The sequence below is a fragment of the Lissotriton helveticus genome, chromosome 3_1, assembly GCF_964261635.1.
Source record: "Lissotriton helveticus chromosome 3_1, aLisHel1.1, whole genome shotgun sequence".
Classification (NCBI taxonomy): Eukaryota; Metazoa; Chordata; class Amphibia; order Caudata; family Salamandridae; genus Lissotriton; species Lissotriton helveticus.
The window spans coordinates 1370176102-1370201625 of record NC_136061.1 but is presented as its reverse complement, the minus strand read 5'-3'; the positions used below and the strand labels follow the sequence as shown (position 1 = coordinate 1370201625).

At 39.7% G+C, this 25524-nt stretch overlaps 1 protein-coding gene across 3 annotated transcripts in view; it reads left to right on the top strand.

Moving 5' to 3' along the window:
• The window catches only part of NCKAP5 (NCK associated protein 5), a 768214-nt gene that overhangs the window by 450572 nt on the left and 292118 nt on the right, over positions 1–25524 (top strand). For all 3 annotated transcript variants that reach the window (XM_078682016.1, XM_078682017.1, XM_078682018.1), the window contains exon 5: positions 22314–22463. In XM_078682016.1, the coding sequence (XP_078538142.1) occupies positions 22314–22463 (150 nt within the window). The remainder of the gene's footprint in view (positions 1–22313; positions 22464–25524) is intronic.

Below are 25524 nucleotides of genomic sequence, written 5' to 3'. Positions count from 1 at the left end.
AGAGTGAGTAGTAGAGAGTCGTAGAGAGTAAGTAGTAGAGTGAGTAGTAGAGAGCAGGAGAAAGTGAGTAGTAGAGAGTAGTAAAGAGTGAGTAGTAGAGAGTAGTAGAGAGTGAGTAGCAGAGAGAGAGAATAGTAGAGAGTAGTAGAGAGTGAGTAGTAGAGTGAGTAGTAGAGAGTAGTAGAGAGAGAATAGTAGAGAGTGAGTAGTAGAGAGTAGTAGAGAGTGAGTAGTAGAGAGTAGTAGAGAGAGAGTAGTAGAGAGTGAGTAGTAGAGAGTAGTAGAGAGTGAGAAATAAAGAGTGAGTAGTAGAGAGTAGTAGATAGTGAGTAGTAAAGAGTGAGTAGTAGTGAGTGAGTAGTAGAGAGTAGTAGAGAGTGAGTAGTAGAGAGTAGTAGATAGTGAGTAGTGGGGAGTGAGTAGTAGAGAGAAAGTAGTAGAGAGTAGTAGAGTAGTAGAGAATGAGTAGTAGAGAGTGAGTATTAGATAGTAGTGGAGTAGTAGAGAGTAAGTAGTAGAGAGTAGTGGAGAATATTCCAAAGTTTGGCACAGCACCACTTGCACAATAAGTCCAATCAAATCATATCACTTAGAGTCCTTATTGAAGCGCTGAATCTTGGTGTATATTCAAATGCTTTTATTTTCCTTATGTTTCTCAAGAAAAGTCATTTTCAATCGTTCGGAATTTCGGCGTTTGGGCAGATATGGCCCAGGGACCCCCAGTATGCAAGGGGAATTAGTCCCCCCTCTGCAAACGCGCCAGTGGCCTGCGTTGCAGAGAGGTGTAAAAAGAGGCATAGCCTCATTACACCTCTGTGCAATGCAGCCCCCTGGCGCATACTGGAGGTTCCCGGTGGGCTAGTTGGCCCCCAGGGACCCCCAGTATGCAAGGGGAATTAGTTCCCCCTCTTCAAACATGCACGGGGGCTGCGTTGCAGAGAGGTGTAAAAAAGGGTATGGCCTCATTACACCTCTCTGCAAAGCAGCCCCCTGGCACATACTGGAGGCTCCTGGTGGGCTAGTTGGCCCCCAGGGACCCCCAGTATGCAAGGGGAATTAGTTCCCCCTCTGCAAACGCGCCAAGGGGCTGCGTTGCAGAGAGGTGTAACAAGGGGCATAGCCTCATTACACCTCTGCAATGCAGCCCCTGGCGCATACTGGAGGTTCAAGGTGGGCTAGTTGGCCCCCAGGGTCCCCCAGTTTGCAAGGGGAATTAGTTCCCCCTCTTCAAACATGCACGGGGGCTGCATTGCAGAGAGGTGTAAAAAGGGGCGTGGCTTCATTACACCTCTCTGCAATGCAGTCCCCTGGCGCATACTGGAGATTCCTGGTGGGCTTTCAGGTCTTACATAGTTAGGAATTAGCATTAAAAAACCTTTGAAATTCACTGAAAAAAACATAGGTTTCAGGCCTTATATAGTTAGGAATTAGCATTTAAAAAACCTTGCAAATTCACTGAAAAAACCATAGGTTTCAGGCCTTATATAATTAGGAATTAGCATTTAAAAAACCTTTGAAATTCACTGAAAAAAACATAGGTTTCAGGCCTTATATAGTTAGGAATTAGCATTTAAAAAAACTTTAAAATTCACTAAAAAACTATAAGTTTTAGGGGTGTTATAGTTAGCTGGACATTTCACTCATACAAAACCATTGAAATTGCTCCTATATAGTTAGTTGTACTAACTATATTTCGCGCACCCTGCAATCCACTGCTGATGATGTTACATATTACATCATTCATGACATGGTCAGTGACATCACTGATGACATCTCAACTGACATCACTGATTACATCACTGATGACATCATCCACGTGACAATCACATACACCTTTTCATACACTAGTAAAATCTTTCATCACTCTTTGTAAAATAAAGAGTATCATATTTGAATCCATTGTTACAGCAATACAAGTATCTAAAAACCCACTCAGTGATTTTAAATGTATACACACATCTAATCACTTACCTGTAGATTCACTCATACATGCTGTCAATGAACAATAGAACACTATCAAAAATACTTATACACCTAAATCGACATTACACACCAGCACACATCCTATTCACATATGAAGTCATCCTACTCACTTATGCAAACAATGGATCATACTTACATATTTACTTAGCTACACACTTATACAAACACAACTTCATCTATTCATTTAGATAGTAAGTCATACTTAGTGAATTATAAAATCATTATTACAAGTATAAAGTTATCCATACAGTCACTCACACAATCATTGAGTCTTATGTATACTTATTAATATACAACAACTGACACATACACTGCCTTTTATTTTTCTAGTTTGTTGGACATGTACCGTTGAGAAATATATTTGCTCATCACCACACCCATAAAGATATTCACTCACCCAAACAACTGTTAGAACATGTAGTTTTAACTTCATATATCTAGTGAATCAACTATTCACACATCTTTGGGCAGTCACACACCCCCCACCGAACCACACACACATTCACTCTCCCATACAAATACTCAGTTAACTAATCAATAACTAATACAGACTTTCACATAGCTAGTAACCAACTGGAGAACCAGTTTACACAACAACTGACAAAGTGATGCAGATATTCAAACAGTTTAGTCACTATCCACTATATTTAGTGAGACACTATAAATTGGTCAAGTAAACAGTCAATTACACTGCTACTAATTCCTCCATCCAAATATTTATTTTTATATATCCACTCATTCTTCAATGCAAATTGCTATATATATAATGCATATTTAAATAACGAAGCAAACCACATTCACTGGATGATGTCATCAGTGATGTCATCAGTGATGTCATTTGAGATGTCATCAGTGATGTCACTGACCATGTCATGAATGATGTAATATGTGACATCATCAGCAGTGGATTGCGGGTGCGCGAAATATAGTTAGTACAGATAACTATATAGGAGCAATTTCAATGGTTTTGTATGAGTGAAATGTCCAGCTAACTATAACACCCCTAAAACTTATAGTTTTTTGAGTGAATTTTAAAGTTTTTTTAAATGCTAATTATTAACTATATAAGGCCTGAAACCTATGTTTTTTTCAGTGAATATATATATATATACATATATATATATATATATCTATACATATATATATATATATATATATATATATATATATATATATATATATATATATATATATATATATATATATACGAGTTCAGGCACCGCTAGTGGACTTTGGAGCTGGATTTATTACAAAAGGTGCCAGAACAGCCACTCGTGAGGGAACCTGTGCTTTGGCTAAGTTATGCAACTTAAGGATATGACGTTATACAACCGGGCTCCTGCAGGTACTTTCTTTAACCATGGCAAGCGAGGGGTGTATCTGCGTGCATAATCACAAGTGGCATAACTACATGGCAAAGAGTGACGATGTCGAGGAATGTCACTGGTCTAAGGTATTTTTGATGTCGATTATGGAGAAAATGATTCATGGAAATAATTCAACCTAAACTGTGGGTTTCCTTAAAAACGAAATACAGAGACTGCCATCTGGGATTGAAATAAAGAACACTAAGCCATCATGACGATTATTTTCACGGACATTGATTGAGAGACCATGTAGTCCTTTGCCGCTGTCTATCAAACTGAACCACCAATGAGAAGAAGATTAAGGCATTTTAAACAATGAAAACTGCGCGCAAGAGTTGCATTTTAACTGAGAGGCATTGATAAAGGCACCACTGCTGAAACGCGTCTGCCGATGATTCATTTAAAGTAAAGCAACTGACACACCCCGAGAGTGCTCCGTGTGTATTCTTCGAGCTGAACTTATTTCCGGGAGTCCACCCTCACACTAAGGCAGCACGCAGCGCTAACTATATGTTGCACCCCCATGCACTGCTTAGTTCCTCACATATGATATCACTTGTGACATGTATTATGACATCACTGATGACCTCACAAATTACATCATTGATGACATTGAGGTCCTGTAGACAACAACTCCATACAGCCAACCCCATGCTGCGAACAGTCATTGGCTGTGTGTTGTGAGGGGTTGGCCATTGGGCATGCCCCTGGGGGCCCAATCCCATCTCATTTATTTTTAATTAAAGGGGAAGGGGGCCCTACCTCAGACTGGGTTTTGCCCCAGGGCCCCCATCCCCAGGTCCTGGTGCAATTTTTATAGGTAGATGGCCGTGCAGCCCCCAGCCCTGAATTTAAAAAAACGACCCAGGGGAAAATGAATGGGAGAGAGGCCCTCCCCAGGGCCTCAGCAACATATTGAAGGGGAGGGAGGTCACGCAGCCCCCTTCCTGGGCCGATTTCAGCTCCAATGACCCCAGCACCATTTTTATGGCGGAGGGGGGCACACAGCCCCCCTCCCCATGCCACGATTTCGGTCTCGGGGAGCCCAGCCTCCGGCGTACAAAAAAGCTCTGTGCTATGGTGCCCACCCAGGGCACCCACCATATTCTCGTAGGGGGTAACAAGAGGAGCCCCAGGGCCCAAGCGGTATTGCCCCTGCCTGGATGGAGCAACTAATAATGCTGCTCTCTGCGGGCCGGAGCAATATTTATATATCTTTCCAGATCTAAAGTCTGCTCACAGCAGGCAGGAGCATTTTTTAAGATTCGGCCAGCCGAGAGCCAACTTGGTGTTTTACTCTCTCTTGGCTGGAGATTTAAAAATGCTCCCACCAAGTGAGAGCAAACACAGGTTTCCCTGCCTGCACTGCTGCGGGCAGGGAAACCGCTATGTCCCTAAGGGTGGGCGCACCAGGACATAACCTGTGAGATGGCCCCAAGGATGGGATCCTCGGGGTCTTTAGAGGCTCGGGAAAGAGGGCCACTCAATCCCCCCCTCCCCATACCAGTCAATGTCAGCCATGGGATGGGCTCCATGAGGCCTCTTGAGGCCCGAGGAGGGGGCGTGCGGCCGGACTCCCCATAAATAATAAGATCAGCCCCAGGAGAGCGCTCCCCGGGGCCTCTAGTGGCTCAAGGAGGGAGGCAGCACAGCCTCCCCCCTTTCTAAACACAGCCTCGGGGTAGGCTCCCAGGGCTTAAACTAAATAAATGCAGCCCGGACGTCTTATATATTTGTTTTCGATCCTGCAAGCATTTTGCGGGATCGCAGCATTTAAGCTGTTTTTATTCTTTTGTTTTCCTGGCCCTGAGGGGATGCTTCTGGTTCCCCCATGGAGCCTAGGGAGTCAGGGTATCCCTAAAATGCTCCAATATAGCTCCTTTTCTTAAAAGCTTCAGGACAGGGGACTATGTACAAGGTACATAACTGTAATGGCTGCCAATAACATTTTTCTCATGTTGCTGGCAGCCAGTCCGAGTGCTTGCTCTCGTGGGAGTCCTCTGTACTTCCACAGGAGCCAGATGACCCATGGGAAATAAAGCTTTCTGGGCCAATCAGAATGCCCTATTTTTAAATTTGTGCTACTGTGAGAGTCTCAGAGACTCTTGCGAGCCCAGCTACCAAAATATAACATTGTTTTGACTCTAAATAAATTATAAACTACTGAACAGATTTACTCTAAATCATCCGCAAACCAAGATATAGCTTCCTGCCAAATTTGGCGTTCGGCAGTTTTTGCTGGAGCCATGTCTAAAGAAGTGTATGGAAAATGAATGGGGATTTTGAATTTTGGGACCCCCTTTTTTCTTGGCACCTGCTTGACAGACCACCTGAATACTTTCCTGGAAGGAGCTGAGATGGCCGAACTTTTATTTGGGAAGTTTGGTGAAGATTCGTCAAATGGGGCCAAAGTTATTAGCAAACCAAAAAACGCTCTTTCTATAGAAAAGCAGACCTATCTCTAACTACCTAGTGGTGTCCGCCACTAGGTATATATATTGCCCGTTGAGAGGTCGTTAATAAATCTACCTTGCCGGCAGCCTGGGGTCCGTGTCTTCATTTCGCCGTTTGTTCGGAGGTGGTGAAGACTGTTGGTGTGTATATATATATATATATATATATATATATATACAAAAAATTTAGATATCCACGGATGCAACAATTCACAACCATTCTTCTTGTTTGGTTTCTTAAGATGTTTTAATGTCAATAAATCCAAAACAGCCTGAAATACTGTAAGCAGTTAGACAAAAGCCAACACGTTTTTCAAGCTCCACTCCGCTTCTTCAGGGCTTTAGGTTATGATCTTGCGTTCATGAACTGAAGGAGAAAGATCAGGAGGCTTCCAGCCTGTCATCGACTCGTATCAAGGGGGATCTGAAGTGCTCAATGCAAAAGGATTACAACCTGAGGGGACATAAAAGAAGATATACTACATGCCTTTTAAGAATGAAGGAGAGAATAATAACTGATGAAGCCAAATAACTTAATAATTGGAGCAGAGAGAATGAGTGAATAGTAAATTCCAAGATCATAACCTAAAGCCCTGAAGAAGCGCAGTGGAGTGATAAAGGTCTATAAGGCCTAATCACCCCCACTTGGAAAGAAGACGTTTTATTGTATAAAGGAAAATCTCTGAGCTTTGTCAGCAGACCCCATACCTTAGTGCTTAGATGGTAGTTTTACATCATAGGAACAGCAAAGCTCTTCTCCCTGGAAAGGTCCCTCTCCAAGTGTGTGTTAAACCAACATGCCATCCTGTAATATCAAAACATGAGTCTTCAGCAAACGCAGCTGTGTTAGAGTGTTTTATCTAGGTGCTAGGGTCTGACCAGAACAGAATAACAAGGGGCATTGTTTATGGACCTTGCACAGTTTGTTCAGACTAAACTCCAGGAACAGGCAGAGAACGCAGAAAGCAGACAGTTCTCATGTGAAAGGCACAAACAGAGTCTTGCAAAATACAGTCATGTAGTAACGTGTGCAAAAGCAGCATCATGGCAGCAGAGCTCATGCTAACTTAGTAATGTTGACAATGACCCCAACAACCATATGACAATACAATCTACGCCACTCTACTCTATGTTATTCCACTATTGCCACGCCACTCCACGGTACTCATCTCCACTCTAATTTATTCCACTGTACACCACCACACTGTACCTCGCGCCACTAAATGCCAGTCCACTCTATCCCCCTCCACCCTATGCCACTTCACTCTATGCCACTCCACTCTACGCTACTTCACTCTATGCCAGTCCAATGTGTACCAGTCCACTCTACCGCACTCCACTCAATGCCATTGCACTGTGCACCAATCCACTGTATAATACTCCACTTCATGCCACTCCACTGTATGCCACTACACTGTACACTAGGGTTCTCAAAGTATGACAGGGGGCCTCATGCGGCCCTCCTGACCTTGCTGCTAATTATTTTACTTAGAAGTGACATTCAGAAAGCTTCAAACTGTTAGTATTTATTTACACATTAACTGAAGTAAAAGAAAAAGAAGTAAAAAAGGTGGCCTTTTAGAGCACATTCATTTTAAAGGCATTTTGCAACAAACATGCAAAAATATGTTAAAGGCTCTTCAAAATTGATCAAAGTGTATATCACTGCATTTAAAGGAATTTTCTTGTTAAAAATTAATTTGGAAACATTCTTTACTTCCCCCCTGATAACATTGCCATTAGTGAGCCAAAAGGCAAGTCAGTTGTCATGTGCACCCTTGATGTGGCTTGGTAATTATTGTACATGTAACATAATACTTTATTAAATCAAACACAAGAGGATTTGTACAGCATAAATCCTGAACTCATATTTTAGGGTGCTCTCATATGCGATAATGAAAAAAAAGAAGCAAAGATATATAGAACAATTGCCTAGGATCACACAATTTGGTCAAGTATGAAAGCCGATGTTGATCCAAGGTTTGATCCCTGATTCTAACGATAGCAAGTAAAGAAGGCTCACACAGGGTTACAGTAGATGGATAGAGGCTTAGATTTAGCATAGACAATTTTGTCCAATCTATGATTTTTCTAGAGACTAGGGTCTTAATTTAGAGGGAAGTGTGGTATGAAACGCTCAAAATAACTCTATGACTGACTGGCACACTATGTACATGCTTCTCTTCTTGTGCTCACCTTCCACCCCCATGCCCAACACCCCACCATACTGGCATCAGTGCAGCCCTCAGTCACAAAGCAGACCATTCTTATGAAAATGTTTGCGACTATCCATGCTGTACACCAGCCCATTCTACACTATTTCCCTCTATGCAACTCCACTCTTTGCCACTCCACTCTATGCTATTCCACTCAATTTAGATCCACTTTATGCTACTGCACTGTACCCCACTCTAGTAATCGCTATTCCACTGTACTACTGAACTTCACAACACTGTACGCCACTCCACTATACACCACACCACTGTATGCGAATCCACTCAACGCTACTCCAGTCTATGTCACTCCACTGTACACTATTTGATTCTACTCTAATTATAACACTTTACTGGACTCTACACTATGCCTGTCTACTTTGGTGCACTCCATGCCACTGTCCTGTACAACACACCACTATACTATATAACAATTTACTCTACTGTACGCTATGCCACTCCACTCTACTGTACTTTCCTCTACTCTACGACACTCCACTCTATACCACTCCACTAAAGCCCACACCTTTGTACCCCACTCCACTCCACAACACTCCACTGTACCCCACTCCACTATACAACACTCCACTCCACACTCCTCCGCCATACACCACTCCAGTGAACACTGTTCCACTGTACGCCACTTCACTGTACCACACTCCACTCTGATACATTCCACTCTGCTCCACCCTACGTCAATATACGCTACGATAGTTCATTTTACGACACTCTCCTCCACTCGACTGTACCACACTCGCTTAATGACACTCCACTCTATGATTGTAATCTCTACAATTTAAAATACATTTTTATTAAAGAAACATTGAAATTGAGTGAAAAAAAATTGCCTAACCTTGTTTAGAGTTAGGAAAACTTTAGTCATTCTTTCTGTTCAAACCAAACTTAAAATACACAAAATTACAAATTCTAAAGTTATACCTTACATTTATAATTTACGCACCACCTTTAAATGAATATAACTTTATTTATTCTTTATCTACAAACCAAACTTAAACTACACAACATTTTACATTTCTAGAATTGGACTTAAACCTTTAATTTATCATTTACGCGACACCTTCAAATGAATATTATTCCCACACCTCCATACAATGTGTATTAAACTCAGTAGCCACACTACATTAACTATAACTCACTCGTTCTCAGTGCACTACCCACACCCTTTTATATCACTTTTACAATCATAAATAGTAGTATTTACAAGAACAATTATGACATAGTAAATCACATCTTTAATGAGAACACAGTGCCTGTTAGTGTGGTGAGTTATAGTTAATGTAGTTTGGGTACCAAGTTGAATACACTGTAAGTGGAGGTGCACAGCCTTTTTTATACACAGGGTGGTCATTGCGGAAGCACTATTTATATCGTCTGCACAAGTAGACAAGCAATAAATACTGTCAAGTCACTGCCCACTACAAGTCTGTCTACACAAGACGTTAGCCAACATCCTTACAAATGTGTGTTATATGACCAAATTTAAGTCAGCATTTAAAATGTTGAAAATCATGGTACAATACCAAACATCTACTGTTGATTTCTGTAAACATGAATGCAACAATGCAAACTGACAGCACAATGCACACTATACCTTATAAATTCCGATGGCAAACAATGTAAGATATACTATTATGATTCGATATCGCATGCAGTGCAAAAACTACAAAGTCAGACTAGTCACATGGTCGAATAATAATAAAAAGCCCACACCGAGTTGAATACACTGTGAATGATTTATAATAAACTGAAGGTGTTGCTACAATGATAAATTAAAGGTGTAAATATAGAAATTGTATATTTTTGTGTGTAAAGTTTGGTTAGTATATAAATAATAAATAAAGTGATATTGATTTCAAGGTGGTGCGTAGCTTAAAAATTTAAGGAATAAGTAACTTTAGAATTTGTAATGTTTGCTTATTTAGAGTTAATTGGCATAGAATGAATAAATATGCTTTTCCTAACTATAACAAACAAAGGTTGAACCTTTGTTTTTTTCATTGATTGTATATATATATGAAGGTCACGTGTGGTGACAGAAACGCGTTATGGCAAGTTGCGGGAAATAAAGCATGTACACGAAAACAAATTGGAGTCCGTGTCTTTTACAAGTGGATGAATGCTGGGATCGATTGTGAAAAAAAAAAATATATATATATGTATACATATACACACACACGCGCACGCACACACACACAAATTTATTTAATTACACATTATTGTACGAGGTTTGCAACATCGGACAAACCCAAAGCATTTAGAGTTAGCAGAACTCTCCGTTTGCCTGAGTTATTAATGCTAACTGGAAGAGGCAGCAGTTATAAACTGTGTCTGTTAGTTGTTGCCAGAACCTTCAACTGCAGAATTAGGAATTCAATTTCCCAGACAGAAACTACAGATTGGCAAAATGTCATAAATGGTTTGGCTGAGGTGGGCTGAGATAATAAATTGAATGGCAGATCGGGCATCATTAAGATTTGGTTCAGCTGCAGTATCATCCCATTGAGAATTTAGTTGCAGGTTTTGAGGAAAACTTAAATTAAAGCAATGGTGTTTTATTGGAAGAAATGATGGGATGGTAATGAGGAAAATTATTGAAATTATGGAAGGTAAATGAGAACTGCTTTCTGGGTGAAAAACTGTCATTGATTTTCCCACAGCAACTGTATTGTATAGATCACTTTGCATTAACATTAAGACTGAATTTAGATTCTGCTAAATGTTTTACTGTCTTCTGAATGTATGTAAAACGTGTTATTTTCACAAAATGATGTTGCAACCCTTGCATATGTTTTATCGTCACAAGGAGAGCGATGTTCTTTTCATCCTACAGTTCGTCTGGCTCAGTGGAGCTGAGATAACTTTCTGTAGATGCATCGACAATGCCTAAAAAATAACCATTTGTTTGTTTCTACTTGTATTTTTTGAATAGCAAGCATGTAGCCTAGGAATACTGTAGACTATTAGGCCTAAGCTCTGAAAATAATGTATAAAATATTGTCCTGTGGTGTAAAAATAACGAAGGAGACGCTGGGATTAAGAGACATGAAGGAGGGTAACATATGCAGGGCTATGAGAATTATGCATAGGGTGGGACCAAAGTATGTGGCAAACTTATTTTCAGTTTTTTATGATCGGTGTCTGCGGGGCATGTCTGTGGGGCATTGACCAAGATCATTGCCTCCGGTCCCTAGGGCAGGGACTGGGTAGGGAACATAGCTAAAGGTCATGTCTTGTACCCACTAAACATATTCCAAGCTCTGTTTCACTGGCTCTGAGGCTGAGGAACTGCTCCCACCAGCCACTGCAGCAGAAGGCCACCAGGAGGTAGTGGGTGGGCATGTCTGATGGTTGCACCCCTGCTTTGGCACCCAGGACACTAGGCACAGGGCATGGCTAACTGTTCCCAATATGAGTTTGCTACATGGGCACATTGGGCATAGGGCAAAGTATATCATAAACAACTTCTAGAAATGAACAAAAAATGTATGTTAAAAGCAAATTATATATGGTAGAAAAAATCCTTTCATCAAAGAGTTGACTTGAATTTATGGTCCAAATCCCACACACACACTAAAATTGACCACTATAGATGAGTTTGGCAAAATAATACCACTGATGCACTGCTCATGAGCTGTCACAGATGGCATCTCAAATAACATTATCAGGGACATCTTTAGCGGCATCACTTAACACATCATCATTTTTTTGTCTCAGCATCATTGATATCACCAGGGACTTCAATAAAGATGCTACATATGCCTCCACCCACAGCCTGCTGTATGCAATGCATGCCCCATTTGGTACAGTCTCTTTTGTGATTTGGTCAAAATGATGAATTCCTTGTAACTTCTTTTTTTCATTAAATACTTATGTAGCCACCATAAATCGGGTATGACTTGGCTTTGAGGATCTCAATGCAAATAGAGCAAATTGTCTTTCCTTCCATCTGCCATTGATCAGGCACACTCGAAATTCATGCAATACTACTAAATACCTAGCAGCTGCAGGACTTGGTCCATAACAAAGGAGTCATTATAAGTGGTATTTTGATTGACTGGGGTTCAACAAATTGTACAGTAAGGGGTGCACATTTCTACTATGTGTCTCAATAGCATCATTCCAATTCTTTGTGGATGTTGACACATATGCCTATGTTTGGCTACCATTATAAACAATGGGGCATTCCCAAATAGTCCCTGGACCTGGGTATCGGTTATCATAAAGAAACAATGGTCCTGGACCAATTATTCAAGGAAGAGTTAGATTAACAGAATTATCAACTTATTTGAACTACATTAATCAGCTCACAAATGTCTGTAAATCGTGAAAATAATTAAAACAAACAGATGTGCAAAAAATACCACTAAGTAATATTACATTGTATTTATTTAGTAATTTAAAGGAACAATCATTAGAGGTACAAGAAGGTAGGAGAATGTGCTAGGAAATGTGTAAGAAAGAGTGCTCAAGTGTAGATATAGGAGTCAAGAGAGCTCAAAGTGTGTAGAAAAGTAAAGGGTATATATTTACAAGACTGTACAAAACTGATATCCAATAAACAGATGCAACCTGGCCACATGCAAATTATTAATTTGAATTATATTTTCTAAAGTTGTAAGGAGAGTTTCCCTAAGGCTGTAAACAGGGGTAATGGGGAAGGGGAATGGGTCCAGGTGCGGTAGGGGGTAGTGTTGACGTTTCGATCCGGCTTATCGGCAACCGAGGGACTTTAATACCTCAGCCATGCAGATCTTCCTCAGGACAAGGGGACAGGTGAAGTGACCCTCATCAATCTTGCAATGCTCAATTGGAGTTCAAAACCTGGTTACACCAATGCCCGTAAAGTGGCAAGGGCCACCTAAGGACAAATCCCGTTATTCAGTAGAATAACGGGATGGAGTAAGGACGTCGATCAGATCGTCTCCAGTCGTATACATTATGCTGTGCCCCGGATTGCCTGATTCGTTCAGCAAACTCTTGCCACACATATGGGCCTGAATGTTACGTTCCATGGATGGTATGGGCACCACCTTCATGGTTTCTACTGAATAACGGGATTTGTCTTTAGTTGGCCATTGCCACTTTACGGGCATTGGTGTAACCAGGTTTTGGACTCCTACTGAGCATTGCAAAATTGATGGTAGTTACATCACCTGTCCCCTTGTCCTGAGGAAGATCCCCATGGCTGAGGTATTAAAGTCCCTCGGTTGCCGATAAGCCGGATCGAAATTTCGACGCTACCCCCTACCACACCTGGACCAATTCCCCTTCCCCATTACCCCTGTTTACAGCCTTAAGGAAACTCTCCTTACAACCTTAGAAAATATAATTCAAAGGAATAATTTGCATGTTGCCAGGTTACATCTAACTGTTTATTGGATATCAGTTTTATACAGTCTTGTAATTATATGCCCTTTACTTTTCTACTCACTTTGAGCTCTCTTGACTCCTATATATACACTTGAGCACTCTTTCTTACACGTTCCCTAGAGGATTCTCCTACCTTCTTGACCCTCTAAGGATTGTTCCTTTAAATGACTAAATAAATATGTTGTAATAATGCTTAGTGGTTTTTTTTGCTCATCTTTTTGTTTTAAATATTTTCACGATTTACAGACGTTTGTGAGCTGATTAATGTAAGCTCAAATAAGTTGATAATTCTGTTATTCTAACTCTTCCTTGAATAATTGGTCCAGGGGGGATCACTGACATAATATCGAGGGACATAATATCGACTATCCAAAATATCGTTGACAAAATATCGACAGACAGAATATCGACTTTGTATCTACAAACAGGTAAGTACAAAAATATCGAGTAAAAAATATCGTTTACAAAAATATAGTTTATGAAATAATATCGACTTTATTAAAAACAATGTTAAATTAAATTAATTAAAAAAATTAATTACTAAAATATACTTAAAAATACTTAAATTACCTTATAATAATTAAATAATTAATGAAAGTTATAACAAAAATTACAATCATATTTGTTAAAACATATATATATACAGTAACATAATATAATTAAATAATAATCAATATTATTACCGTAGGATAGCGGAAGTGTAAAAATTACTACTCCCACTCCAGAGAGTGCAACAGTAGGGAAAGTGTTGGATAGCGTAGGGGTAACAATTACTATTCCCACTCCAGTCAGTGCAACAGTATGGAAAGCGTTGGATAGCGTAGGGGTAAAAATTACTATTCCCACTCCAAAGAGTGCAACAGTAGGGAAAGCGTTGGATAGCGTAGGGGTAAAAATTACTATTCCCACTCCAGTGAGTGCAACAGTAGGGAAAGCATTGGATAGCGTAGGGGTAAAAATTACTATTCCCACTCCAGTGGGTGCAACAGTAGGGAAAGCGTTGGATAGCGTAGGGGTAAAAATTACTATTCCAACTCCAAAGAATGCAACAGTAGGGAAAGCGTTGGTTGTCGTAGGGGTAAAAATTACTATTCCCACTCCAGTGGGTGCAACAATAGGGAAAGCGTTGGATAGCGTAGGGGTCAAAATTACTATTCCCACTCCAGAGAGTGCAACAGTAAGGAAAGTAAATACTTCATATATTATTGAAAAAAATATAAATTAATATCTATAAAACAATTATTTAAAGTAATTACCAATTTAATATAATATAACAATTAATCAATTAAAATTACAAATTAAAATGTATTATTACTATTAGTTACCTATTAATCCAAATTAATTACAAATTAACAATTAATTAATTAACAATAAAATATTATTTAACAATTAATTCAAATTAAATACAATTAAATACATTGAATAATTTAATTAATTATAAATAAATTACTTCCCACCCTATTCCCCTATAAACCCACAACCCGCTACAGAAAATAAATTAGTAAAATTAACATAATTAGAAATTAATCAATTAAATAAAATGTATTGCCAATTAAAATTTAATTAAGTACCCATAAAAAATTAATTAACAATTAATTCTAAAAAAAACAATAAATATTTTTACATATTTAATTAATTATAATGAAATTACTTCCCACCCAATTCCCCTATAAACCCACAACCCGCTACAGAAAATAAATTAGTAAAATTAACATAATTAGAAATTAATCAATTAATTAAAATTAATTGCCAAATAAAATTTAATTAATTACCACATATAAATTAATTAACAATTAATTAAAAATGAATACCAATAAATACATTTACATATTTAATTAATTATAATTAAATTACTTCCCACCCTATTCCCCTATAAACCCACAACCCGCTACAGAATTAAATTACGCAAAAATTAAAAAAACAAATTTCATTATTTAAAATTAATTATAACATAAATACACAATTTTCACACATATAATAACATAAAAACACTATAAAAAAATTCGATACTATTAAAAATTCGATCATTTTAATAACCTATATTATATACTTCGATATTTTAACTTTCTATATTTTTAACATTCGATATTACATTACTTACCTTAAAAATGATATTTTTGATGTCTATATTCTGTCCATTCGATATTTTGTCCAGTCTATATTTTAAAATCGATATTATGTCCATTCGATATTTTGTAGTCGATATTATGTCTGTTTACCGTCCAGAAATGAAATGAAATGAAATGAAGAAGGTTCTTAATAAAGCGCACTGCGACCAAGCGGCTTCCTGGCGCTGAGGGTAGAGGGCTAAAGAGAATGGAATTGCCAAAGGACCATTGTTTCTTTATGTTTGGCTACAGCATATGTTTGGTATTTAATTGGTCCTGAGGAAGATTCATAGATTATGTTTACGTTTTCACTACCTCTAATTGAAATGCAAGTTGGTTTCTTTTTGTCATCTCTCCATCTTTCTTTCACTATTCATGCTCCCAATGCAATGAAAGTTTCCAGGAGCAATTTAGTTGTGACGGCAGCTTAGTAATGGTACCAAGGACCCCAAGGCAAGCATGGAGAGCGGGCACCTAATCCCCTAGTTTAGTAGCAAAACACAGCTACACTTGGATAATTGGGTGGAGTTGCCATCTCAGAGCCCTGGGCTCTGGTGCCACTGCACCTGCTACACTATTGCTAGCTAAGCCTTGTATATTATACGGATATATATGAATGCATCCCTACATAGTCTAGCTCGGATTCTGAGCAGGGTTAGCCCTGTGATTTTACTCTGCAAGTTCGGTATCATTCTGAGCGAAGACATGTATCACAATTCTTCACTTTGGATATTATGTCATACTGCATGCTGCATTATGATGTTAGTCTAAGGCTGAAATGGGGGTATTTACTGGTGTTGCTTTGTTTAGGTGTTTCCATCACCAGCGGCTTTTTTCATACAACAAATGTGTTTTCTTTGGTTTAGTGTGTCCTCAGTGTGTCAGAAAAGTGTTTGGCTTTTGAGACGTTTTTTCGTGGTTTTAATTTGAAAATAACAGGAAACATGTTCTCTTCCTAGTCACCGCCTAGAATTCTGAAAAAAATGTCACACCGCTGCATCACTGAAATTAACTAACCATTTAAATTTACAGAAGGAGTTCACAATGACTGCCTTCCTTGAAAGACCCGGGGAGTTGCCCTATAACATCAATTAAAAAGACTACCTCACAGACACAAAAAGGCCTTGGGTGGAAGAGGTAGCCTTAAAGGCTTAGGGCACCTGGGCTCTTTAGAGAATGCAGTGTCCTGCATTGTGCCAAGAGCGTTGTGAATTTATGATTCTGTACCCTCTTTGGAACTTAAAATCTACAATGAGTTTTTTACTTGGCAAATAACAGAACATTCAACACCAGAAGCCTATTGTGGCTATGTAATGAAGATTTGAAATTGGCAGCAATTTTTGTGTTCCCTGCTGTGTGCTTCTCATGCAGTAGCTCGTGCACTTATCACAGAACAAATTATTGAAGAAGAAAAAACCAGTAGTAACTTCCTCCCTTCGCCATCTATCTACACATTCACACATGGTCACACTACGACTCTTGGAGTGTGAGAAAAATAAATTTCCTGCAACCCTGCTCTCCAAACTGTTCCCATCTGCTGCTGAAGCAATGTTATCTAAGCAGGAGTTCATTACTACATAGTTATTGACCGAGGGGCAATCAGAGGGGCCAAGTCAATAACTACATGGGAATTCACTCCCACTCTTATAATACTGGTATTGTAAATCAAACCATTAAAATTCGGGGTGAAATTAACAAAATTGTTTGTTTGATGGTGTGTTATTTTTTGGTACTGTTTATGTGGATGGCTACCAGAATTTCTGTTGGATGTGTTCAATGACAGTTCCTACCAAATTCGGCCTAGTCAAAAACATTGCAGTAAAAACAGTTTTGCCGAAATCACTAAAAGGAGCATGTAGAAAGGGTCGTAAAACCTTTCATTCACATTATCAATCATTTTGTGGTGGTATTATACACATTTTAGGAGTTACAATGTGTTCAAAGTTAATTGAATCCTGTGAAAAATGCGGTTCCTCTACTGGGTTTTGATGAAACATCTGTAAGAGAAAAGAGTTTCCTTTCTTCATTGTCTCGGGAAAGTTATGGTTAGTGGTCCAGAAGCTAAAATGAGGTATTATTTTCTATAAATGTGGGTATCCCTACTTGCCTCATCCACGTGAGAAAGAAGTCTGACATGCTAAGTAAAACGAACTTCCAATGGCAGCGTCGGCTAGCTAGTTATCACTTGATACCCCAGTATTCTACTACAGCTTCACCACAGAGTTCTAATGAATACGGGTGTTAACTTTCAATATTCACAAAACATGCGAGGCACACGAAAACACCATGTTGCTGGAATTGGAGCTGTTTCAAGCATTTCTGTTGGAGCAGAATGTAAATGAGCATTGAGAGGTTAATAGTTATAAAACTGCATTCTCCAGCAGCTTGTCTCTGAGTAAGGCACAGCGTTTGAGCTAAATGAACAATCTTGTTCTGCATTAGAACTCTGTGTTCTTCACAGGGGAAGATGGTGTAGTCATATATGAGTTGCTACTGTGATGAGGCTTGTCTCAGGGGCTTGCTATGATTCTCTTGGGCAGATATCGACCAGTTAGGAACCAATGAAAATGCAGCATTTTGGTAGTGCACAGCTGTCTGATTTGCAAATGCCTATAGGACATCTTTAGCTCCTCTGATAGAAAATAAGAAGATTGGTTATTACTGGCATTTGGTCATACAGCACAGTGCTGATCAGTTCTGATTGTGCTGGTGACACTAATAGAACCCCAAACTGCTGCAGCAGCTGTAGTGTTTTAAAAAAAAATTGGTGATACCTTAGAAGCAAAACAATGCTTCCCATCTGTACTTCAGGGCAGCTGAATGAACAATGGCACAGATAGTACACGACTGGCACTTAAAGTGGGAAATGGGATGGCTTTTTGTGTTTAGTTTGGTAATTCAGCTGTTTGTCTAATACTGTACAATGGTAAAAAAAATGTGAAAAGGAAATTAAAGTTGATAGACATTAAAACACCTGTGAGAAATGAAAAGATGTATGTGGCATGGCTAAGTTGTAGGTTCAGCAGAAATATTTGTTTTTCTGGAGAGTGTTGATGGGAAGGGGTGATAATTGAAAATGGGCTTTGGAGTTAGTGGACGTTAGTTAGCTAATACGTGACCCTCTTGCTTTGTGCTCCCGGCTGGGCCTTCCGATTGGGAAAACCTTAACTAATCATAGTCCCAGGTTTTAAGAGAACCAGGCGGGATGGCTCGTCCTTTTCTGTGGCTGCGATCGGGAACCTTTTACCTGTACATCTCAGAAACATGTCAAATGAGAATGTTTTCCGTACACAGCTGAAAACATACATTTTCTGTCTCTAACTTGACAATTGTTGTTAGGACATTTCCTATATGTGCATTGTTAGAGGCCGATCGAGGTGTGGGTCTAACCTCAAAATGTCCCATTGGAACAAATAATACAGTCACCCATTTTCAACTTACTAAGTTTAAGGAACCAAGGGGAGAGAAGCCGCATAAAGAACAAGAAGAAGATCAACATTCAGAGGCATAAGTCCTTGGCCCCACATAGTCTGATATTGCTGTCTCTCCATTTTTATTTTGCCTCTTGGACTCCAATCCTCTCTGTTCTTCCACCTCTGATCTACTTCCATCTGAGCTTCATTTCTCGCAGGACATGCCCTACCTTTAGAATCCTTTTTAAGTGAGTGCCTTCCCAGAATCACAGACATCTTTGAATTGTGTAAATCATGTGCTGAGTAGGTACCTCATCATTCCTTTATGGCTTCTTCGGGTAACCTTTTTTTATTGACACTCAGAAGTCTTATTTCATTTTATCTGTCAGATCATGACAGTGGCAGAGCGAGTCTTCTTGACCTTATGTTAACAATTAAATGGTAGAACCATTGGTTGCCTTCATCATGGCAAATTGTGTCTTCTCGTTGCTGATGTGTGTATTGAGTTTTAAACCAAACAATGGAAAAAAGAAACAAAGCAACAAGAGAAGTAATTGAAGTTGTGGCAGCAATTTAGCAATCAGTTAGATGACGTTAAACCTCACAAAGAGGCTCATGGACATCTCTACCTTGTTGAAAAATCCATTATCGTAATAAAGGCTGCCTGCAGTGCTTCCTCATATAGTTATTCACAGAGTTAAATGGATGTACTTCCAGCCTTATATCAATAATAGGGCCTGGATATACCTTCCTTTTCAATGGGATGTCATGAATTGACATAAATCATTTAACTCCACCCGACTTCAGAACAGATATATCAAAGCCTGCACCCAAATTAATGTCATCATAAAAAAAACAATGAATTCACTGAAATAACACAATTTAAAAATGTGTCAAGCTCAAAACACCAATGTTCCATTGCTTTAGAAACGAAAAAGAGACCTATCAAGAAACCAACATGGTGGGCAGCACAAGTTATGAACTATGTTATGTCCTTTGGTAACCATACTGGTTAATTTCAGTGAGTTTACACAATTGTGCCGAACCATAACATGGGGGGGGGGTACCTAAGTGTACCCATTTAATGTTGCTTAGTAGTGCCATGCTCCCTCTGCCCCTTTGTGGCTCTTGTTATTATTTTTATAACATGGAAACATGTCCTGATATGGTGGCCTCAAATGAAATGTCTGTTGCAGTCGTGCAGGTAGAGCCTACAGGTTTGCGGACCCGTTTTTGGGTCTGCAGGCCTGGAGTCGATGATGAGAGCATGAATCATTCGCATCCAGTGGGGGCCTTAATTTTTGGATTTGTGTCCGTGAACAGTCTGTGATTCTTGGTTTACAGACTTTCCCAAGATTAAACAACTGAGCTGTACGAAAATGTTCGTCTGTTCAAACCCACTGGCATCTTTTTTAACTCTAATTTTGCAAGACCTACTGAACGGACTTACACAAAAATACACATAAGTATTGTAAGTGGTTTTAGCTGTGGACCTGAGCAAAATTCTTTAATAAGAGCAAAACATGTGTCAGGGTGTACTTTCCCCAAATTGTTGTGGTGCTTGCATCACGTCACAGCACAATGTGCATACCGATTCCGTAGTAGAAAAAAAACTTCTTCATTCCTGTAATAAACACACACAAGAAACAGGTGTGTCTGGTCCACTGCTGCAACTGTAATGAGCCAAAACACTCTGTGCAACCAGACTAAGTCATGAATGACATTCCATAAGATATATTCCCTCTATGCTGCACCTCCTGACACAAAGTACCCATTTTTTTCGTCAGCTGGACGTTTTTTAGTGATTCCTTCAATGGCCTTGCATGTGGGGGTGCTGCGGAAGCGCTTGGGAGAACGCTGATGTCATCATATCCAGATGTTGTGTAACTTGCATAGGCCTGGTGGATAATGCACTGGGGTTTGCTGGTCTCCAGTTATGTCTGAGGCCATGAGGACTTTCGATTCCATTTGCTTGAAGCTGCCTCTGGTAAATACCAAACCAGTAATAATGGTTAGCAAAATCACTGGAAGTTGTTCTAAATGATGTGGACATTGTTGTGTGGTGTCTCCTGATTGTCCAATGAAATGAATGCTTTATTTATTTATTTGCCTCTCATAAGGTTGATATAATATATATATATATATATATATATATATATATATATATATATATATATATATATATATATATATATATATATATATATATATATATGTGCGTTGGTTGATTCCATGTTAAGTACTCTTGCATGGTCCACAGACCCAATGAGATGGTCCCTTGGGATTCCTGCAGAGGTTTACTTCCTGTTCTGGGTCCCGCAGTGCTCCTTTCTGAAAAACAAAGTTGTGTCCACTATGAATAGATCGTTTTATTCAATGTTTGAGTCTAGAGGATTACTCGCAAGCCCAAATAAGAAAAGTTTATTGAATGTTTTAGTGAAATGTTGGTGTTTCTTGCCCAAATACTGCAGCCACCCAACCCACAATGCACACTAACTTTGGCCATGCCTATGACCTTGTCCTTGCCCAAATCCCCGGCGGGCAGCCAACCACCTCTGCTCATGGCCTCACAGTTGCCTGTAATGAAGAAATTAGATATGGGGTTTTATACGGGGATTGCAGGATCTCATTTATTATATCCCCATTTTGTCTAAAATATCTCATGGTTTCACAACAACACATAACCAGCACTATGCAACTTGTTCTTCCGGACCAGTGGCTACCAGCCGAAACTGGCCATGAATGCTTATTGCGACGTTGTCAGCGAGGACAGGTACAGCATTCTGATCAGGTGCTACAATTAGATTTAAAAAAATTATAAATTACCTATGCCTTAACAGCGAACTCAAAGTGTGCTGCCAGCCTGAAGAAAGGCAAGGGAGCAACAGTCCATCTGAGATCTTTCATCCATACAAGACATTGCCTTAAATGGCTGCCTCTTGGCGTTTGATGTAGGTTTCGTGAGTGATATACCTTACTGTCTCCTCAATACAGTGCACCATCGCTAGTCAATACAGATGCATTCACAAGTTTGTGCCATGCCAGTTGAGCTCGACTCTAGGTCTGTGTATCTTGTGTAGCACGGTTAGGTGTCACAAAGTGTGGCTGCAGTGTACTAAAACATCTGGCCAATTTGTATGTCAATTACATTGCATTGATGTCAGTAAGTATTTTGTGTTGTTCTGCGATGTTGCTATAATTAATTGATGTCTGCAATTAAAGGAACAGAAAAGTTATGTTTTATAAGCAAACATTTAAGTAAACCAGGGAACGTGGAGAAATGATCATTTTTAATGTGACGGCACTGTGCCCAGTGCGCCCTTTCATTTAGCCAAAGGTTGATTTCCCTGCTTCTGAATGCTAACGCCCTGTGTGCCCCTTTCAGGAAAAAATGCCCGAGGAGGAGAGAAAACGGAAAGCAGCAGCGGCGGACCAGGGGTCTCCAGACAAGGAGGATTCGAGGAGCGAGTTTGGCAGCATCGAGGAGGAGAAGGAGAAGACAAGACTGCTTTTGGAGCGGTTGAAAACCCTTGAGGTAAGAAATGAAAGAAGGTCACACATGACCGAAGCCCCATGCCTCCAACTCCTGCTGGAGTGCAGTGTTGTGCCCTATAAATCTTATCTGTTCCACTTCACCTACGCATCGTTGCTCATCACAATTTATTTACACCGGATGGGCGAGGGAGCCCATCTTGAAAACACCGAACAGAATCTGTCAAATGTCAAGTATCGTGTTCCTTTAAAAATAACACCATAAATAATGGTTATACATCACAAGCTGGAGTCAAGGGAACACTTTGCAGGCTGACATATACACCAATGCTCTTTCAACTTTTAGTTGTGGTACTGCAGCTTCACATATGTGATTTGCAGGAGCCCATTATCACAGTTGTCTGTGACTTGTGCTTCTGTCTCAAGGGAGCACATTATTATTGATGTTACACTTGTTTGAAGTGGTAAGGCTTCTTTTTTTTTTTGCAGTTCGGGTGATTGGGTTGCATGTGCTCTTGTATGTTTTCTGCATAAAGCTGAGAATGAAGCCCTCTTTCTATGCAGATGATAAATCAAAAAGACATATCTGAAGTACACAATAACAAATGTTGAAGGGACCAATCAGTTTTCACCCCACAGAGTTGTTGAAAGACTTAATGGGTGTGCTCTAGGCATGCAGGAATTTGCTAGTTCACTGGCGGGCAGAAGACGTGATCGAACGCTAGCATGTGGCTCTCCAATGAGCGCTAGCTAGATCCACGGAAACCTGAGCCCACGCTTCTTACATCCTTCCTCTAAAGATGATTCAAATCAACTGGCAATTTTCCCGATGGTACTGGTTTTGCGTTTTCTGCTGTGACGATGTTCATTTATATGGATGTGAAGAGTAACGGCATTAAATACATTGATCTCTTTAAACCGCTTGGAGGATTAAACTTCTGTATCCATGCTCAGCAAAGGATCTTGATTCCGGGTTACCAAGGGCAGAGACAGCACAAGCTGCTAGATGGGTGTTTGAAGGCAAGAGTGAAGCCTCCCCCTTACTGCCATGGTTCCCGAGGAGACAAGTCTTACATAATGTAGAGGTACAATGTGACCTACTACCACAAAACGAATCAGGTTACAAATTTACCTTTTCCTTTTTTCACTTAATCACTTTATGGTCCTGAGGAAAGCCGGCTGACCAACAGGCAGATAAGGCTGAAACATGTCGACCACTTTTAACCTCACAAGTTTAGTACGCTAGAATTCCTAAATAATTCCATAGCGACACGCCTTAACCTTCTACCCGAATCCAGAAATATTAAAGTTGAACCTCTGGCTGTCCGGGTATTTTAGAACACCTTTATAGCACTATTACTCTTATTCACCATCACTACTGTTTTAACCAATGGTACAACCTCCTGGCGGAGGGTGCAAACAAAAACTGACCCAAGGATTACGCACGGACACGTGTTACAAGAAGCGGGGACTCATCATATACCGCTACACGACTGTGAAAAAACACGTGTATGAGGGTCTTTTATTTGGGAGACACTTACCGATCCACCTGCAGACCTTGGTTATGCAGGACCAGTGATCCTTTCCACATTGATCTATAATTACTGAAAGGAGATTGAAAGGATCTCTACTCTCTCTCCCTCCACCAATTGATGATACCAGACATTAACTTCTTCAAAAACATTGTAGTAAAATGTGTTTCCATTTTTGGGAACGGGTGTTCAACACCCCCATATTTTAGGGGCTTCATGGCAGCGAGTTTATACGCATGTTAATGCATGTCTGCCACACTTACTCCTTCAGATTACAACAAAACCTGGTTCAGACATTTCAGTTGATGGTAGCGTTGATATAGACCTCAGGATTGAGTGGTTTAAATTACTGACCCGCCACCATCTTGATGAATGGCATTCGATTCAACTTAGATGAAAAGGTGCTAAGCTTGTCCGGATCGTATTACTGCTCCTTCTATAGACTTCAGCGGCATTTTAGATGCTTTTGTCTGATGTGTCTGAAGAACTGTAATTATGTCTTCTCCGCGTAAACTGTCTATCACCACTTTCATTACATTACCTCTAGTCTAGATGGCCGAATGGGTCAGTCATTGTTGAAGAGCACTTATGCCTTTAATTAGCTTCCTATATAGTGTTTTTCCATGAAAGCCTCCTGGATGTTGTATAGTAGCGTGCCGATCAATAAGAACGACATCTGAGAAAAGAGCACGCATCTCACCGTACCCTTTCATTAACTGTTGTTAGCTATCCTGCCTGAACTTACCATTCCATGTTGTTTTTGGCGGGGGTGTCAGAAACTTGAGTGTGGTTGTTTTAAAACCTTTCCTAATTTATTTTTTTTAATTCTTCAACTGAGTGTCAGCAGGTCTGAGTAAGTGAATCCTTCTTGTACACACCTTATGGGACAAGCATAATTCTTATGGAAACAAAGTTACAATTAAAACGAAAACCCGCTCTATATATATTAGTAGAGCCCTCGTGCAACATTAAGTCCCTCAGTTTTTACTTCGAAAGGACTGATTTGTCTTGACAGACTGGGCTTGGTGCATGCTATAGGCATGTACCGTGTGAGTTCGAAGCAACTAGTGAATTAAACTGGAAACCTCTCGTGACAAACTGTGGATCTGATGCAACCGTGGGTCATTAGAACGAATTTATACCGAATGGGAAAGTTAGAAGTTTTGTTTTTATTTAAGAACTCGAGTGAAGGTCTTGGCACAAGCATGTATTATTACCAATCCACTATGATTGTAATATACAGTAATGCTCTATGTTTTTATGGGTTATTAACGCCCTTTTATTTTTACTTAAACACTTCTTTTAAGATCAATCGTTATTTGTAGATAGTTTGCTCTTAACCAACTGCACTTGCATATTAAGCCAGTCTAGCTTTTTTTACTTAAACACTTCTTTTAAGGTCAATCGTTATTTGAAGATAGTTTGCTCTTAACCAACTGCACTTGCATATTAAGCCAGTCTAGATTTTCTGTTTAATAACCACAAGCACATTAGGTACTCGACATCGCCTCTCTCAGGAGGCGGCTACATTATATATTCCATTTTTTTTAGCTACTACCATTCCTTTTCATA